We start from the raw sequence: 19,908 nt of genomic DNA, 5'->3' as shown, positions 1-19,908 counted from the left end.
ACTTTTTTTTCAAACAGCACCTTGCAACAAATTTAGCTACTTTAAAAAATATATTTTCTCTGTCACACACTCAGTCACAACACACGTGCCTGGCTGCAAAACTGCATTGTGAGTGATGTCAGCAGCAGGCGTTCAGCTCGTGCACAGGCAGCAGCAGGCCAGCAGGAAATTCAGCAAATTGCAAATCATTGTTGGCTGACTGCAGCAGCAGTAGTATGCATTCGACGAGACAAACCCAATGAATATAGGTGGTCAAAAGTGTTTGATCTTGAACAGAACTTACAACATCAATCAACATGTCTCAATCAAAAATGTACAGACAGAAGTACAGAAAAGAGTGGGAGTCTTTACCTGAATGTAAAGGGTGGCTGAAGCCAGTAATTGGGCATACTGTGCGTACTGCAAATCAGATATGCTTGCAAAAATGTATGACATCAAAAAACATTGTGCTACAGCAACGCATATAAATAAATCAAAACCGTACAACCCCACAACGCAGTCCACATTACCACAGTTGGTTAAAAAAGTGGATAACTGAAAAAGCGCAGAAGCTACTATGGCAATGGCCATTGCGGAGCATTGTTCGCTGCTAGCATGCGACCATTTAGGCATGGCTTGCAAAGCTGCCTTTTCAGATTCTGTGGCAGCAAACTTCCAAGTGCACAGAAATTATTAGGGGAGTACTGGCTCCTTATTTTCTCTAAAGGGTAACATCAGATGTGGGGGATGAGAAGTTCAGTCTCCTTTTGGATGAGTCCACTGATGTCAGTGTCTCGAAATACCTGGGTGTGGTGATTCAGTATTTCAGTTCTAAAAAAATAACTGTTCTGTCCACATTTCTCAGCCTGGTTGAATTGGAGGGGGGCGATGCCAGATTAATAGCAAAGGCAGTAGTTGAGTTTCTTGAGAAGTGTAACCTCAAAAAAGAGAATCTTCAGGGTATTGGCACTGATAGTGCGTCCGTAATGACTGGGGTGCACAACGGGGTGCACAAGATTTTAAAGGAAGAATGTGCATTGCCCAATTTGGTACTCATCCGCTGTGTGCGCCAGTCTTTACAATTGGCTGTCAGTGCAGCATCCAAAGAAACCATCCCTAGGAGTGTTGAGTACTTAATCAGGGAAACCTACAACTGGTTTTTGATTTCCCCAAAACGGCACGAGGCGTACAAAGCAGTGTAAGCCACCATAAATTGTGGCCAGAAACCCCTGCAGATCACCAAAGTGTGTGCCACACGTTGGCTATCGATTGAGCCTGCGGTAACTCGTATATTGAGCCAGTGGGAAGAACTGAAACTCCACTTTGAGTTGACCAAGGCCAGTGAGCGTTGCTACATGGCGGATGTGCTCCACGGCCATGTACATGGACAAGTTGCAATGAAGTCATTTGAGAGAGACCAAACAGATCCGGTCAAGCTTTTGGACAATCTGGTACACCTCTTAACATCAATTTGCAGCAGAGTAGTCAACCCTATGGCAAAAATTATTGTCCTGAAGGATGCCATTGAAGGACATCTCAGTCCATCGACCATACCTTCAGTACCTTTTCGAGAGCATGGTGTACCAACTCAGTCTTGCGCCAGAGGACAAAAACGTCATTCAGAGACAGTGCATCAACTACATTGTTGCTTTAAGCAAGGAGCTGCAAGCAAGGCTCCCAGACAACCTTGAAGCCTTGTGACACATGGCCTTGTTCAGTGTTAAGGAAACACTAAAGCACAATAAAGGCACCACTGAAATTGATAAAGTAGCTGAGCTACTGGGATACCAGCCCCAAACAATTGATACAATTGTTTCCCAATGGAGAAACGTCCATCTGTTTAGGTGGGACTCAACTGAAAATACAGTCGAGTTTTGGAGTGAAGTCAATAACTACACGGACTCTTCCAGGTCAAATCCATTTGAAGAACTGTGCAAAGCTGCACTTGCTGCCCTCTCCTTGCTACACTCAAATGCGGAGGTTGAACGGCTAATAAATAGTTAATAAATAGAATGTCACTGCACACTCTCAACTCCATACTCCCGGTGCGGTATGGACTGAATCTGGCTGGTGATACCTTTTACCAGCATACACTACCAAGTGAAGTTCTGCAGCAGTTTGGCACCACAGCAGCGTACAGCTTTAAGGCCACTCCATCCTCTTCTGCTGGTTCCAGCTCCGTGACAATGCAGTTGAACAGTGAATATGAAGAGGATTTCCTTGCCAATCTATGATTCATGATGTTTACAGTAAGTATGCAAGGAGTGGACTTTCTGGAACTGGCGGAGACACACAGCTGATGGTGGCAGTGTGCACTGCAGTGTGTGCGAGAACAGTGGCAATATCTGGAGGAAACCATTGAGCAGCTAGCCAGCCAAGCAGCACAACAACCTGGAGAGAGCTGGAGAGTGATGCCTAGCGCATACATCATTATTTGAGTTAAGTTGCTTGTTCAATAAGATGGCATATATACCTTGTTATTAGCCTGTACCTATAATTGTTGATCAGTTAGGTAGCATGTTAACTAACTACCAATACACTGCTTAAAACTATAATTGTTCAGAATGTGTAGGTTTACTAGTTAAAAAGAGAATAAATCAAATGTAATAACATATTAATAATTCAACGTGTTGTGTTTAAAAATAAAAATGTGATCATAAAAAATGTGTTGTGTTTATATTACTTTTACAAATTAAAATATATGATAATAAACAAACAAATCTAAACTAACAAATGCCAAATCATATTTTTCGCCGAGATGGCCAGTCAATTTGAATAACGTTATTGTGTAATCTACGTAATGACGCTATTTTCGTTATTGCGTAATGGCGTCATCACCCAATGACATCACAACGTCATTTAGCAACTTTTAGCAACAAATCGACCTGCCTCTAGCAACTTTCCCTGAAAATTTGTTGGTAACACTGCTCCCGAGTGTGTGAAAGTGTCTCTGTCTGTTTATAACTTCCTTCAAACGAAGACAATGAACAACCTAATTCGGTCGACAGTTCGCTGTCTTCGGTTGAGTTCATCGGTCTATCCACCGAAGCAAGTTGATGGACAACATGCATCGTTGGTGTCCTCGGCCCGGCTCATGTGTTCTGCGGCCTTACAGAAAGACCTTGGTGATATGGTGAAGAAGGACAAGGTGGTGGTGTTTATGAAAGGGACGCCTGCCCAGCCAATGTGTGGTTTCAGTAATGCCGTGGTTCAGATACTGAGGATGCATGGTGTGAATGAATATGCTGCATATAACGTGTTGGATGACCAGGATCTCAGACAAGGTCAGTACAGCTCGCTACTTTTTACTTCAAAATACTAGCCTACATTTTATCTCGATCGTTTTAACCTTGTAGTTAGTAACAATAGTTTCATTAAGATGACAGAAATTAACTATATGTGGCTGGCTGTATGTATGTATGGTACATCGACCTGTCCAAAAGTAGTTGTGCTCCTTTTCAAATCTAGCTAACTAGGTTCACAGTAAAAAAAAAATATCAGTGTTTTGCAGCAAGGACAAAGAGGGTGTGGTTCATTTCAAACGTTATACTACTTATGTACTGACATTTATTAGGCTTGTTATAGCAATATGTAGTCCCCTTACTTTTTACTGTGGCTGTTGCTATACAATGGGACTAGTAGAGACAACATTGTGTAACAGTCTATGAACCTTAAGGAAATGCTAACTTGCAACACAACAAGTGCGTCAAAGGAATGTCAGTTGGGGAACTGTTATCTTACAGCATCAGCATACTGCTGAAATTGGACCATAATGGAAATGTTGTATAGATATTGTTAATAGTTACACATGTTAACTCTTTCTGTCTCTCTCACAGGAGTGAAGGACTTCTCCAACTGGCCCACGATCCCACAGATATTCTTAAATGGAGAGTTTGTGGGCGGCTGTGACATCTTCCTACAGATGCACCAGAATGGAGACTTGGTAGAGGAGCTCCAGAAGCTTGGGATCCGCTCTGCGCTGCTGGACGCTGAGAAAGAATCCAAGTAGACAAACCAGTCGGTCGGTTTCCAGTGTAGAGAAAGCTGGTGGTTGACTTAGCCCCATAACCCCCTAGGCACTTGTGTAGATCTTAGAAGATTTGTTATATGTACGTGAAAGCGCACCTTTTTCAGCCACATACTGAATGTTTTCAGAAGACACTGGCAAGGTGAAGCTACAAGCATGTTGTGCAGGTAGCTTAGTGGCTAAGAGCATTGTAACCCAAAAGGTTGCTTGTTTAAATTCCTGAGCCAACTAGCTGAAAAATCTGTCGATGTGCCCTTGAGCAAGGCCCTTACACCTAATTGCTCCTGAAAGTCTGCTAAATGACTAGACTGTTCTGTACATAACCATCTATTTCAGATCTACAAAAGAGCCTGGGGGCTAAGGGCTGATTTGGGATTGGGTGTATGAAATGTTGCCCCTTCCACAAGTCCTATAAGAAGGTGTGTAATACAATAGAACCTGCAGAAGACCAAACTGCCCTCAGGTGCCTAGGATATGAGATATCAAACCAGCCAGGGGATCCCTTCAAAACGTACTGCCTGTATACGTTTACTGTTTGACTGCATTATTCCACAAACATGTTCTCGCTAAAGCATTTAGAGCCGCTCAAATGCAACAATCCACATCTTTCCTTTCTTCCGCAATATGATCACTGATCCAGTTTAATTATATAGCGAGAAGTAGTGTGATGAAGCTTGCTTTTGTCAAGTCAATAGTCCCATGTGGAGGAAGGGAGAGTACACATTAAAACAATATTCAAACAGGACTACTAGACTTCCTGACAATCAGTACATCAACATTTCCATCTGCTGCATACATACATTTATGTTATCTAATGCTCATGTAGTACACTGTATATTTAAGATATTGTACATTGAAATATTATTACATGTATTTTAGGTGCATGTAAACTCTCAATTAAATATTTTCCCACACATGGTCAGTGTTCTGGAAATTCTAGATTGTGATTATGTTGCACACTTTCCTCAGTGTGAGGAAAGTATTTTGTAGTTGACTTGTGTGCATGTGCAGCAGTCTAGTGCCCTTGTAAATACTGATGCTAATTTTGTTGGAGCTAGTTGTTGCTTTAGAGGTCATTGTGCCCTGCCTGGAAAATGATCTAGACTTACTTGGCCTATTTTCTCCACCTGCTCTCTCAGGAGGGTTTTCTCATTTGTGCAAAAGTCCATCTTTTCGCCGTGAACTGAAAACATAAGTGGTTGAGTGTCTTCCTCGATAGCCACATTTCATTGAGAATACTTGTATCCTACCGTGGAAGAGATTTGACACTTCCTCTTTGAATCCGCTTTTGTTTTGTCAGAGGAGTCATTTTAATTTTTTATTTCAACTTTACTTAACCAGATAGGCTAGTTGAGAAGTTCTAATTTAAAACTGCGACCTGACCAAGATAAAGCAAAGCAGTGTGACACAAACAACACAGTTACACATGGAATAAACAAAACATACAGTCAATAACACAATAGGGACAAAAGTCTATATACAGTGTGTGCAAATGAGGTAAGGAAATAAATAGGCAATTTAGCAATTAAACACTGGAGTGATGAGCAGAAGCTGAATGTGCAAGTAGAGCTACTGGGGTGCAAAGGAGAAAAAAAATAACAGTATGGGGATGAGGTAGTTAGATGGGCTATGTGCAGTGATCTGACAGCTGGTACTTAAAGCTAGTGAGGGAGATATGAGTCCAGCTTCAGTGATTTTTGCAATTCGTTCTGGAAGGAAAGGCGGCCAAAATAAGTCTCGGGTTTGGGGGTGACCAGTGAAATATACCTGCTAGAGCGTGTGCTACGGTTGGGTGCTGCTATGGTGACCAGTGAGCTAAGGCGGGGCTTTACCTTGCAAATACTTATATATGATCTGGAGCCAGTGGGTTTGGTGACGAATATGAAGCGAGGGCCAGCCAACGAGAGCATACAGGTCGCAGTGATGGGTAGTATATAGGGCTTTTTGTGACAAAACGGATGGCACTGTGATAGACTGCATTCAATTTGCTGAGTAGACTGTTGGAGGCTATTTTGTAAATGACATCGCCAAAGTCAAGGATCGGTTGGATAGTCAGTTTTACGAGGGGATGTTTGGCAGCATGAGTGAAGGATGCTTTGTTGCGAAATAGGAAGCCATTTCTAGATTTCATTTTGGATTGGAGATGCTTAATGTGAGTCTGGAAGGATAGTTTACAGTCTAACCAGACACCTAGGTATTTGTAAATGTCCACATATTCCAAGTCAGAACCGTCCAGAGTAGTGATGCTAGACGGGCGGGCAGGTGCTGGTAGCGATCGGTTGAAGAGCATGCATTTAGTTTTCCTTGCATTTTAGAGCAGTTGGAGGCCACGGAAGGAGTGTTGTATAGCATTTGAAGCTTGTCTGGAGGTGAGTTAACACAGTATCCAAAGAAGGGCCAGAAGTATACAGAATGGTATCGTCTGCGTAGAGGTGGATAAGAGAATCACCAGTAGCAAGAGCAACATCATTGATGTATACAGAGAAAAGAGTCAGTCCGAGAATTGAACCCTGTGGCACCCCCATAGAGACTGCCAGAGGTCCGGACAACAGACCCTCCGATTTGACACACTGAACTCTGTCTGTGAAGTAGGCGAGGCAGTCATTTAAGAAACCAAGGATGTTGAGTCTCCCGAAAATAATGTGGTGATTGACAGAGTCGAAAGCCTTGGCCAGGTCGATGAATACAGCTGCACAGTATTGTCTCTTTTCGATGGAGGTTATGATATCGTTTAGGACCTTGAGCGTGGCTGAGGTGCACCCATGACCTGCTCGGAAACCAGATTGCTTAGCAGAGAAGGAACGGTGGGATTCGAAATGGTCGGTGATCTGTTTGATAACTTTGCTTTCAAAGACCTTAGAAAGGCAGGGTAGGATAGATATAGGTCTGTAGCAGTTTGGGTCCAGGGTGTCTCCCCCTTTGAAGAGGGGGATGACTGCGGCAGCTTTCCAATCTTTGGGGATCGCAGACAATATGAAAGAGAGGTTGAACAGGCTAGTAATAGGGGTTGCAACAATTTCAGCTGATCATTTTAGTAAGAGTGTCCAGATGGTCTAGTCCTGTTGATTTGTAGGGGTCCAGATTTTGCAGCTCTTTCAGAACATGAGCTATCTGGACTTGGGTGAAGGAGAAATGGGGAGGCTTGGGCAAGTTGCTGTAGGGGGTGCAGGGCTGTTGACCAGGGTAGGGGTGGCCAGGTGGAAAGCATGGCCAGCTGTAGGAAAAGGCTTCTTGAAATTCTCAATTATCGTGGATTTATTGGTGGTGACAGTGTTTCCTAGCCTCAGTGCAGTGGGCAGCTGCGAGGAGGTGCTCTTATTCTCCATGGACTTTAGTGTCCCAGAACATTTGGGAGTTTGTGCTGCAGGATGCACATTTCTGTTTGAAAAAGCTAGCCTTTGCTTACTGCCTGTGTGTATTGGTTCCTAACTTCCCTGAAAAGTTGCATATCGCGGGGGCTGTTTGATTCTAATGCAGAATGTCACAGGATGTCTTTGTGCTGGTCAAGGGCAATCAAGTCTGGCGTGAACCATGGGCTATATCTGTTCCTGGTTCAACATTTTAATGTTGGTCAGCTTTAAGTCCCTTGGCTTGCACATCACTGACAATCTGAAATGGTCCATTCACACAGACAGTGGTGAAGAAACAACTCGCCTTCAACCTCAGGATGAAGAATTTCAAATGGGCCCTTAAGACCCTCACAAATTACATATGCAGCATAGAGAGCTTCCTGTCAGACTGTATCACCGCTTGGTACGGCAATTTCACCGTCCGCAACCACAGGGCACTCCAGAGGGTGGTGCGGTCAGCTCAACGCATCACCGGGGTACACTGCCTACCCTCCAGGACCCGGGGTCACAGTAAGGCCAAGGATCTGTCACCCGAGCCACAGCCTGTTCACCCTGCTACCATCTAGAACATGGAGACAGTACAGGGGCATCCAAGCTGGTGTGCATGACCAATAAAATGTGATTATAGAGCGTTTAAGCTATAACAATTGTTGTGAAATTAAGATTGAATTGTTACTGTAAATTGTGGAAATAATGCATAATGTAGAAGATTAAGATGTCCTGAAGTATTTGTAACACCTTGGCATTGAAGTGATGTATTTTAACTAAATGGAGCCTAGTCTCTAGCAGTGTACTATGGGAGCATGACCAAGCTGGTTTTCATGGCCTCCAAGTGGCAGTATACAGGAACTGCAATGATCAATAATAATGGAATCTCCCCAAATGACTTCTGTAAAGCATTGTCACTTACTCCTTGGTGGAATAAACAATCGCCTTCTCACCTTTTGTTGATTTTCCCTGAGAGGCTCGAACAGGCTGGTGGGAGGAGCTATAGGACAGGGTCATTATAATGGCTGGAATGTAATCATTGGACTTGTACCAAACGCATGGAAACATTTGACTCTGTTGCATTAGATTCCAGTCAAGACAATGAGCCTGTCCTACAACTACCAGCCTCCTCTGGACTAGAATGAACAGTGTACATTTTCTACTGAATACAGGACTCTTCAGAAAGGATTTGAATATTGGGAATGGACATTTTCTTCTCTCAAATTGATAAGTGACTCACTTCTTTCCTAAATGTAGTTTATTACAAAATACTATTTTACACATTGATATTACAAAAAGCACTATCTACATACAAGAAAACAAAAATGACATCACTAGCTGCACAAATGAGAGGAGACAAGTAGAGAAAGCCACTTCCAACGATTGGGAAAGTGAGTGCTTGAGATTGGTAAATCAGCTAACTGAACTGTGGTCAATCATAATAAGTAGTCATTCAGGATGCGAGACAGATTTGTAGAACAGTCATTCTGTAGTCGCTGACTAATGTAGTCAATCTCAAACACGCACATGGAGGAATGGAAGCGGTGGCGTTGACGTCAGAGTTAGGGGGTTAAGGTTCATAAGGAAGCGCAGCACCAGATCCCTGAGAGCGGTGCAGAGCGGCTCGTTGTTGTTACACACGATGTGAGTCCCGTCCTCCTCCAGCTGGATCAGTGTCCTCAGCCTGCAGGTGCAGAATGTGGCTCTCCGCAGTCTCCTCCACCTTCACTTCTGTGATGCCGTGCTGGCAGGGAACAGGACACATTGATGCTAAATCCCAAAATAATGAACCGTAAGCCTAACTACATGTTTGCATATATGAAGAAACTGAATTGTTAGGCCGAATCTCTCCTAAGCCAATTGGAAGCTTGGAAGGAGAGCTATCACCATATTGTTGACATCAACCCCATCTCTTCAGAAATGCTGACGCCAATCAGTGTCCAGTGCTTTGAAGGTGTCACTCTCACCTTATGTAACATGGCTAGGAAGGTTTCCAGGGGGTACAGCTCCACTGAGCAGGGGTTTGGGCGCCAGCACCTCTGGGGGCTCCTTCACTACACGCTTCCTCTTTTTACTAGGGGGCAGCAGAGGGGGCTTCGGAACCAGCTGGTATCACACAGACAAGATAGTTAGTGGTGTGTGTGTGTCTGACATTTCCTTATTCAACGCTGCATACTCTCACACACTGACCTGTAGCATATGCTTGTTATATGCTGCACTGCTCTGGATACACCACATGGAGAGGCTGTGAGGGGAGGTTATGGGCAAAAAAGTAAAATAAAAAAGTGTCCAAGATGAAAAAAGGAAGAACGAGGGGAGAACTGCCTTCAGAAAGTATTCACACCCATGTTGTGTTACAAAGTGAGATTAAAATGGATGTCATTTTTTTTGTCAACGATCTACACAATACTCTGTCAAAGTGGAAGAAAATCTTGATTAGATAAGTATTCAACACCCTGAGTAAATACGTTAAAATCACCTTTGGTAGAGATTACAGCTGTGAGTCTTACCCATTATTCCTTTGAAAATTCTGTCAAGTTGGTTGTTGATGTACTTTTTTGCCCTATTGCTAGACAGCCATTTCCAAGTCTTGCCATAGATTTTCAAGCCGATTTATGTCAAAACTGTAACTAGGCAACTCAGGAACATTCAATGTCATCTTGGTAAGCAACTCCAGTGCATATTTGGCCTTGCTTTTTAGGTTATTTCTTTATGTAGTGTTGCAGTGTCTCGCTTGTCGTGATGTGTGTTTTGTCCTAGATTTTTAACCCCAGCTCCTGTCCCTGCAGGAGGCCTTTTGGTAGGCCGTCAATGTAAATAAGAATTTCTTCTTAACTGACTTGCCTAATTAAATAATGGTTAAATACAATTTAATAAAAATATTGTCCTGCTGAATGGTGGATTTTCTCCCAGTGTCTGTTGGAAAGCAAACTGAACCATGTTTTCCTCTATTCATAATTTTTTTTACTCCCTAGTCCTTGCAGACAACAAGCATACCCATAACATGATGCAGCCACCACCCTGCTGTATTTGCATCAAACATAATGCTTTGTATTCGAGACAAAAAGTTAATTTCTTTGCCACATTTCTTGCAGTATTACTTTAGTGCCTTACTGCAAAAAGGATGCATGTTTTGGAATATTTTTATTCTGTACAGGTTTCCTTTTCACTCCGTTTAGGTTAGTATTGTGGAGTAACTACAAGGTTGTTGATCTATCCTTGGTTCTCCTATCAAAGCCATTAACCCGTTTTAAATCACCATTAGTTTCATGGTGAAATTCCTGAGTGTTTTGCTTCCTCTCTGTCAACTGAGTTAGGAAGGACGCCTGTATCTTTGAAGTGACCAAAGTGTATGTGATAACTTCACCATGCTCAAAGGGATATTCAATTTGCTTTACCCATTTACTAAAAGGTACCCTTCTTTACGAAGCATTGGAAAATCTCCCTGGTCTTTGTCGTTGAATATATGCTTGAAATTCACTGCTGGACTGAGGGACCTTACAGATAATTATGTGTGGGGTACAGAGATGGGTTAGTCATTTTAAACACCATTATTGCACACAGTGTTAGTCCATGCAACTTATTATCTGACTTGTTCAGCAAATGTTTACTCCTGAAGTTATTTATGCTTGCCAAAACAAATGGGTTGAATACTTATTAGCTCAAGACATTTCAGCTTTTCAATTTTTATAAATTTGTTATGGCAAGCCTAAAACATAATTCCACTTTGGCATTATAGGGTATTGTGTGTAGATCAGTGACACAATCTAAATGTAATCTATTTGAAATTCAGGCTGTAACACAACAAAATGTGGAACATGTCAGGGGGTGTGAAAACTTTCTGAAGGAACTGTACATGTATAATAGCAGTGCCTACCTTATAAAAGTTCCAGGTGTGTATTGAGTACCTGGACCTCTGTGAGCAGCTAGGAGACCTGGTGGAAGTTGAGGCGAGTATCGATGGGACAGTACACACACTTCATGGCCAGTGGCTGGTACGGGGCTACCGCATTCAGGTAGGATGCATCCAGGAAGTCTGGTTCTGTAGGAGTAAGATAGAACCATTTAAAAAAAACATTCATAGTTCAGTAGACCACATATTTGGAACCATGGGATCTAACCTTCTGTTTTATATTGTCTAATGGTATTCGAACAATGGAACAAAGTTTTAATGACAGGTCAAGTCTCTTGGGACAGACCAGCTAGCGTAGGATTTGGTTTTGGGTTCTGAGATTAGGGACAGGCTACCATGGTTGATAAACTTGCCATGTTCTGGTACAGTTGTGCTCACCAGTGGAGATGATAGTGTTGAGGCTGGATTTTCCCCACGGTTCCATAAAGCGCACCACGTCCCCGAAGCGAAGAGACGGGTGCCCGTTGAACACCACACACGGCTGCCGGAACTCACTACTGAAGTCGCCATGGATACTAGGGTAGTGCTTCAACTTGTTGGTCTGGATCAACTGAGAGATACATAGACAGAAAGACAGACAAGTGTCTGAGATAGGCCAACATACAACTATAGCTAAATTATCAAATGAACAGTGTCCAAAAATCTGATAGATTGAGTAAATTAAAGATAAAACTGTAAAATATGGTGCAATGTCATTTCAATTGGCACCAACTCTCTTTAAAACGAATCAATTTAAAGACCAGCAGCCTTACCTCAGAGTGAGGGAAAGGAGGTTCTGGAAGGTAAACCTTAGACTGCTTAGAAAGCCTTCCAGAAGATAAGAAAAAGGGGAAAGACTGGGTGTCACATCTCCACAGGCCAGCGGCAGGTCTGCTACCAACAGTAAGTTTTAATTTAACCCATTTATGCAGAGGCCACTGTAAATATTGGTACAGCGAAGTCTTCTTTTGGCTCTATACTCCAAAAGTTTGAATTTGAGACGATGACTATGAGGTTAAAATGCAGCCTGTGAGCTTTCATTTGAGGGTATTTTTTATACATATCAGGTGAACCGTGTAGACATTACAGCACTTTATGTACATAGTCCACCCATTTCAGGGGACCAAGAGTTTTTGGACAAATTAACTTATGTCTGTTGAAGTAGTAAAACATATTTGTTCCCCGTTTCTAATGGTAAATAAATGTGTCATTTTGGAGTCTCTTATTGTAAATGAGAATAAAATATGGAGCATATGCTGCAGATGTGCATGTAGGTTGTGTGTGTGAGAGTATGCAGTGATAAGTAAATTGTCTGGAAGATGTTGTTTCCTACCCTCACCACCTGGGGGCGGCCCGTCAGGAAGTCCAGGACCCAGTTGCACAGGGTGGGGTCGAGACCCAGGGTCTCGAGCTTAGTAACACGTTTCGAGGGTACTATGGTGTTAAATGCTGAGCTCTAGTCGATGATCAGCATTCTTACATAGATATTCCTCTTGTCCAGATGGGTTAGGGCAGTGTGGAGTGTGATTGCGTCATCTGTGGACCTATTGGGGCGGTAAGCAAATTAGAGTGGGTCTAGGGTGCCAGGTAAGGTAGAGGTGATATGGTCCTTGACTAGTCTCTCAAAGCACTTCATGATGACGGAAGTGAGTGCTACGGGGCGATAGTCATTTAGCTCAGTTACCTTTGCTTTCTTGGGAACAGGAACAATGGTGGCCCTCTTGAAGCATGTGGGAACAGCAGAGTGGGATCAGGATTGATTGAATATGTCCGTAACCATTCAGCCAGCTGGTCTGCGCATGCTCTGAGGACGTGGCTGGGGATGCCGTCTGGGCCTGTAGCCTTGCGAGGGTTAACAAGTTTAAATGTTTTACTCACATTGGCTGCAGTGAAGGAGAGCCCGCAGGTTTTGGTAGCGGGCCGTGTCGGTGGCACTGTATTGTCCTCAAAGCGAGCAAAGAAGTTTAGTTTGTCTGGGAACAAGACATCGTGGTCCGCATTTGGTTATATCCCCTCCAAAAATGCTAACCTTCCCAGTTATTGTAATGGTGAGCGATTAGCATATCTAAGGGATCTGATATTTTTGCGTCCAACTTTCTCACTCATAATTATCCACGATTCATTCAGAATTATCAGTAATCATGGTAGCATCCACATTAATGTAGAAGTGTTTAGAAACATTGTATTTACAATAAAAGTTACTCCAAAATGATACATTAATTTCATTACCAGCTTGATGTAGTCATTAAATGACATTAAATGATATGGGACCAAATACTAAACTTTTTACTACTTTAATACACATAAATGAATTTGTCCCAATCATTTTGGCCCCATAAATTGAGAGGGGGGAGGCCTATGTACAAAAACTGCTGATATTTCTAAACGGTTCAAATTAAAGTAGACAGTCTGCACTTTAACGTCATAGTCATTATTTGATTTTTTACTTTTGTAGTACAAAATAAAAAAAATACTGTCTCAATAATTATGGAGGACACTGTAGGTTAGTCTCATTAACCCTGTAGGTTAGTCTCATTAACCCTGTAGGTTAGTCTCATTAACCCTGTAGGTTAGTCTCATTAACCCTGTAGGTTAGTCTCATTAACCCTGTAGGTTAGTCTCATTAACCCTGTAGGTTAGTCTCATTAACCCTGTAGGTTAGTCTCATTAACCCTGTAGGTTAGTCTCAGTAACACTGTAGGTTAGTCTCATTAACCCTGTAGGTTAGTCTCATTAACACTGTAGGTTAGTCTCATTAACCCTGTAGGTTAGTCTCATTAACCCTGTAGGTTAGTCTCATTAACACTGTAGGTTAGTCTCATTAACCCTGTAGGTTAGTCTCATTAACCCTGTAGGTTAGTCTCATTAACCCTGTAGGTTAGTCTCATTAACCCTGTAGGTTAGTCTCATTAACCCTGTAGGTTAGTCTCATTAACCCTGTAGGTTAGTCTCAGTAACCCTGTAGGTTAGTCTCATTAACCCTGTAGGTTAGTCTCATTAACCCTGTAGGTTAGTCTCATTAACCCTGTAGGTTAGTCTCATTAACCCTGTAGGTTAGTCTCATTAACCCTGTAGGTTAGTCTCATTAACCCTGTAGGTTAGTCTCAGTAACCCTGTAGGTTAGTCTCATTAACCCTGTAGGTTAGTCTCATTAACCCTGTAGGTTAGTCTCAGTAACACTGTAGGTTAGTCTCATTAACCCTGTAGGTTAGTCTCATTAACCCCGTTTTCACACAGTTTTTATGAGTAAAGTCATTCCATGTATTTAAAAAAATCACGACAGCTGTGATGGAAACAGGAAGTTTTGGTACAATTTTATAAAAGCCGACAGATAATGTTCATTTGAAATGGTAGGATCTTTTTGTGTCAGTATAACGTATATGAGAAATGGCGGTGGAAATTATTATATCAAATATTGATTTATTGAACTATCATAAACTTGGAGTCAGGCGATGATGTGGTGTGTGGTCCTCCCACTAGGACTCGGGAAACCATGCAGTTTATTAAGATACAGATTAAATAAGTTATGATGAACTTCACAGGGTGGTGAAGTGTACGGTGATCTTGATGCTCCTTTCCAATAAATATTGAGGGTCAGATTCTTGTGACATGATGATCGATGCTTGACTGCTGTTTCACAAATAAAAATATTCTGTCTTCTCCATAATAATGTCATCATGTAGACTAGCCTACCTGCACTGTATCTGCCAGCTGTTGGCTAGAGAGCACATATCAAGACCAGAGTAAGGCACATTTGCTATTTAATGCAACAGTTTGTGACAAAAAAGTTTACTTTTTTTCAGTACACGAAAACTTCAGCTAAAAAGTACATTTTGTGTGCACTATGTCATCACGCACTGATTTTTATCTGGCAACAAGTCTGTTTGGTGGAAACGCCCCTGGTGGGGAAATTAGCATTTTTTTCTTTATGTGGATTTTTTAATATTCGCATGAAAATCTGTCACCAATTGGATGGAAACCAAGCTAGTGAGATTTAAAAAATCTATTTTACAAGAGACCTGTTTGAGATAGTAGTAGTCAAATCCACAGATGGCTCAAAAATCACAGGTCATAGAAATAGAATCGTAGAATCATTTTAATTCTATGGCTCTGGAACGCACCACTCTGCGAAAATCTATGAGAACTCTAGAGAGCTGTTGGCCACAGGCGAGATAAAGTAGAAGGGGGTGGGGCCCAGGTTGGCGTTCTCTATGAACTGGTAAAGACACTCAAAGAGATCATAGATCACCCCTGAGGAATAGCATGGCACCAGCACGTTGCCCCCTGCACGGATCGTCATGGCTACAAGCACAACAGACTGTTTGGTCAGACACAACACCATATGTCAACCTGTAATTAGTTTCATGTGTACCTATCTAAAGACATTCAATTTCGTTACATTTCAAACCTGTTTCTAAATGTTTAGTCTCCACTTCTATCTTACATATGAATTCAATTTTGAATGCACTGTGTATTTATGGGTACTATGCAAGATTCCAAAGATTAGGTAATTGTACTGTTGATGGCGCTATGAACATATAGCCAATGACTATAGGAGTTGGCAAGACAGCACAACATACCTAGGTTACTGCAGAAGTCCCCTAGCATGCCATCTGGGTTGGCGGTTGGCATCTGTGTGAGGCCAGTCAGAATAAGAACATCACAGCGTTCTGATCCATGGGCTGTGGATGTTTGGTGAGGAGGGAGGAGCCAGAGACATAGGAAACCTTCTCATAATGTGATTGGATGATCCAGTTAGAGCTACCCAATGAGTAGCCAGAGCTCAGTGGTGTGACCTGCACGGCACCAAACAGCTCCTGGAGAGAGAAATGATAGAAGACACACGTTAGCTTTGGTTATTAGGTGAATTAATGCGTATGTGTGTTTGAATTATAGTGCACAAGACAGACTTCTTACTACTTTCTGCGAGTAGCCAACGAGTTGCACCTTGCTGAGTGCAGAGTTGACATCCTGAATACTGTAGCATCTCTTCCAAGTCGACACTTCTACAGCATCCTTCAGCGGGCTGGGAAGCAGCCTAAAAATAAATGGTCTCAATGTTTTTTCTCTCATGAAAATAGTGTGCTCTCAGTTTGTGAATTACAAGTATAACATAAGCTGACAAATCCTAAACTAATTTGTGCAGGGCATTGGTCTGGCAGGTCACCTTTGGATTTCCTTATTCTTCCAGCAGGTGGCAGACTGGGCCTTGGGAACTCTCTCCATGAAGTTCACCAGCTCCTCCATCAGAAGTTTAAGGGCAGATAGGTAGAATCAGCCGGATGCTATCCAGAACAGTTTTTAGGCTTATTCAATCCCTTCTAAGATCCCCTTGTCATTTTTTCAGGAATGTTGACATTCTAATGGTTTTAGAATGTGAATTGCTAGAATCACATTCTTGAATCATTACATTTTCCTGCAATGATGCTAATCGAAGTGATTCTAGAATGTGTTTTTAAAATGTCAATTGCATTTTTCTGGAATGTTGCCAATTCTGGTGATTCTAGAATGTCGCAGATGATTCTAGTCACATCAAGTCACCCTCTCTACCTGCCGATCTGCAGCATTGGCTCTGTGGCATACAGCGTCCCAGTGAAGCCTGTGTGCTCCGTGATGTAAGGCAGGGCCATCATGCAGTGGTAGTTGGAGATCAGGATGACGTCTATGGTGGACAGGTCCAGCAGCTCTTTCTGAGTGAGGAGGATGGACAAGGATGCGAAAAGCAAGACCAATATATCACCACATTATCAGACAATGTTACCCACAGTGGCTTCTAGTGCCCACCCAGGTTAATTTAATGCATAGTTTGATGGTTGGAATTATATCCAGGTATACATTACCTCAGGGAGACAGAACTCTGGCTCTGAGTCCACAAAGACACGCCCTGCACACTACTTAAGCTCCTGAAGGTAGACGTGTGCAGGAATGTTGGTAAACTCAATTCATGTATAAATCCACAATAGACAAACAATATGTGACCTCATACTTTCTCAAGGTTAATCATGCTGTCTTTAAAACACCCATCCTGGGAGCTTGGAAAGCCTTGGGCTGGAAAATATACAGGGTACCCTCATCATCATGGCATGGCACTTGTTGGGGCAAATATGTCTATTCACAGTAAATGTTTTTGCAACGTTAACCTAAGGAAGAAATACAGTATAAAGGAGGAATAACCCCGATGCATACTGAAGTGTGGCCGATGTACAACTGCCTTCTTGTTAACATCACTTCTGTCTCACCTGTGTACCAGAGGCAGTGGTAGAAACTGTAGCACAGATGTGGTGTCCAGTCCACAGTCCAACATGATTGTGGTGGATTTTAATTTTAGGACATTGCAAGGCAGTGTGGGGTGACCTGGCAGACAGTACTGAATGGAAGAGATGCTACACATGTCATCTCTCAACAGGCATGATAACAAGTTAGCTAAAACAACAATAGCAACTTGCATAGCAAATGCAACAGAATAAAACGCTGCGATACTGTCTTGTCAATGATTGGTTGCTGGCTTGTCAGTGTTCAAAAACTTGCAAATGTATGATAGCTAGCTAGCGTGGCAGCCATGGCTAACAACAAACGATTAAAAAACTACTGTAACGTTAGATGGCTAGCCTAGCCAAGTAACGTTTACCATATCAACTACATTACTTAGCATACCAAAAAATAGCGTATCAGTTATGGGGTAAATTCTCGCCTCTCCGTGTTAAGTCAACTCACCAATTTCATATTTATCTCAAGTTCATCTTCAGCATGTCAGCATTGTGGACACAAACGCCCAGTTTACCACTGAATTTCTAAACTCAGAGGCACAACATCGCGAGACTTCTGGGACAACTTGCAAAACAAGCTAAGCAGACCAGACCGGGGTTTGGGGTTTTAGAAGTCAACGAGAGAAGTGAACAATTCTTACTTGGTTGTTAAGTTTCTCGAAGTCTATAGGTACAATCTAGATTCTAACCAAGGTATTAAGTAGATCAACATGTTATTACTCCAATCTCGTGAAAAAGACAAACTGACATGTTTTCATTTTAGTAAAAAAATACTTTATTTCGAAGGAGTGCCTTTGATTTGAAGGTCTGTACATGCAAAGTTCGGCGTGAGACGACCGTTAGACTCGAATGTTTCTGCATATCTTCTTACTGTACTGTCTTTAGTCTTAATTCTGGACTACCCACATATAGTTATAGAGGCCTCTAGTGGCCAAAAGGCTGTTATAAACTGGGTGGTTCGAGCCCTGAATGCTGATTGACTGACAGCCGTGGTATATCAGACCGTATACCATAGGTATGACAAAACAATGCTTTTTACTGCTCTAATTACTTGGTAACTGGTTTATAATAGCAATAAGGCACCTCTGGGGATTGTGATATATTGCCAATATAGCACATCTAAGGGCTGTATCCAGGCACTCCGCATTGTGTTGTACATAAGAACAGCCCTTAGCCGTGGTATATTGGCTATAGACCACACCCCCTCGTGCCTCATTGCTTAATTTTACCATGGTCAGCACAATTGAGGGCTTCCACCATTTAAAGTAGTCAAAGTAGTCAACTGGGTGGGGATTAGCCTCAATGACGCTGCCCATGCTGTCACAGACGGCGGCCGAGTAGCCTAGTGGTTAGAGCGTTGGATAAGTAACCGGAAGGTTGCAAGTTCAAACCCCCAAGCTGACAAGGTACCCCTGAACAGGCAGTTAACCCACTGTTCCTAGGCTGTCATTGAAAATAAGAATTTGTTCTTAACTGACTTGCCTAGTTAAATAAAGTCAAATAAATAACAGACATTATAATGGCACAGATATAAAGATGAGTTCTCTAACTCAGTGTTTCCCAGCCTGGTCCTCCAGTACCCCCAATAGTAGGCATTGTTGTTCCCTCATTGAGGGATTGTTGACAAGCTGAATCAGGTGTGCTTGTCCAGGGTTACAATAAAATTGTGTACTGTTGGGGGTACTCAAGGAGCAGGGTTGGGAAACGTTGCAGCTATGGGATTACCACTTTGTTGAAAACTTCATGACATCAATTGTTGCATTTACAGCTCCCTTACAGTCGTGGAGTACCAAATAAATTACAACAATTGTTGCATTTACAGTCCCCTACAAGTGTTCTTGCATGTCAAACGTAAATGCCAAACAATTAATTATTAGCCAGAAAAACATTATGCTGTGTAAGAAATATGACATTTTAATGAAAGCTATTCCCAATGTAATCCTTACTTTACTGAAGGATTGGTCAAGCTTTTCATTACATGCACTAATATATCACTAATATATGTATACAGTGATACTGTAGAAATGTTTTAGATAGATGTGAAAATATGTATCAGTGATAAGGTGGGTAAACCTGTAAGCATTGCCAAATTTGATACATTTTTTATTTTACATACACACACAGTGACAGCCAATCATTTGTGAATTTGTTAATTTATTAATTAATCTAATTGATTTAGAATATTAGGTAACATCCTTGAAAGGTATACATAGAAAATGATCAAAAAAGTATCTACAGTATTTTTTTATTTCAACTTGTCTAATCATGTAATATATATTTTTTTCAGTGTCTCTCTGGTGTTATTTATTTGCTTTTCTGTAATTGTTTTATATTTTTTTATTTCAACTGTATTTAACCAGGTAGGCTAGTTGAGAACACCTTTATTTAACCAGGTAGGCTAGTTGA

At 41.9% G+C, this 19,908-nt stretch overlaps 1 protein-coding gene and 1 pseudogene across 1 annotated transcript; one reads left to right on the top strand and one right to left on the bottom strand.

Moving 5' to 3' along the window:
• Nucleotides 1-2,778: 2,778 nt before the first annotated feature.
• On the top strand, nt 2,779-4,920 carry glrx5 (glutaredoxin 5 homolog (S. cerevisiae)). The gene is made up of 2 exons (XM_020455234.2): nt 2,779-3,263; nt 3,816-4,920. The coding sequence occupies exons 1-2, from the start codon at nt 2,963-2,965 to the stop codon at nt 3,986-3,988; spliced, it is 474 nt and encodes a 157-aa protein (XP_020310823.1). The 5' UTR covers nt 2,779-2,962; the 3' UTR covers nt 3,989-4,920.
• Nucleotides 4,921-8,587: 3,667 nt separating this feature from the next.
• Nucleotides 8,588-18,220, bottom strand: LOC109866472 (integrator complex subunit 9-like; annotated as a pseudogene).
• Between the last annotated feature and the right edge of the window lie 1,688 nt (nt 18,221-19,908).

This window comes from Oncorhynchus kisutch, linkage group LG21 (assembly GCF_002021735.2).
Source record: "Oncorhynchus kisutch isolate 150728-3 linkage group LG21, Okis_V2, whole genome shotgun sequence".
Classification (NCBI taxonomy): Eukaryota; Metazoa; Chordata; class Actinopteri; order Salmoniformes; family Salmonidae; genus Oncorhynchus; species Oncorhynchus kisutch.
The sequence above is the reverse complement of the archived record's forward strand: the minus strand, read 5'-3'. Positions and strand labels throughout refer to the sequence as shown.

Coding starts and splice junctions, on each gene's coding strand:
- glrx5 (XM_020455234.2), top strand. CDS start 2,963: ATGAACAACCTAATTCGGTCGACAGTTCGCTGTCTTCGGTTGAGTTCA. Junction 3,264..3,815: donor TGACCAGGATCTCAGACAAG/GTCAGTACAGCT, acceptor TCTCTCTCACAG/GAGTGAAGGACTTCTCCAAC.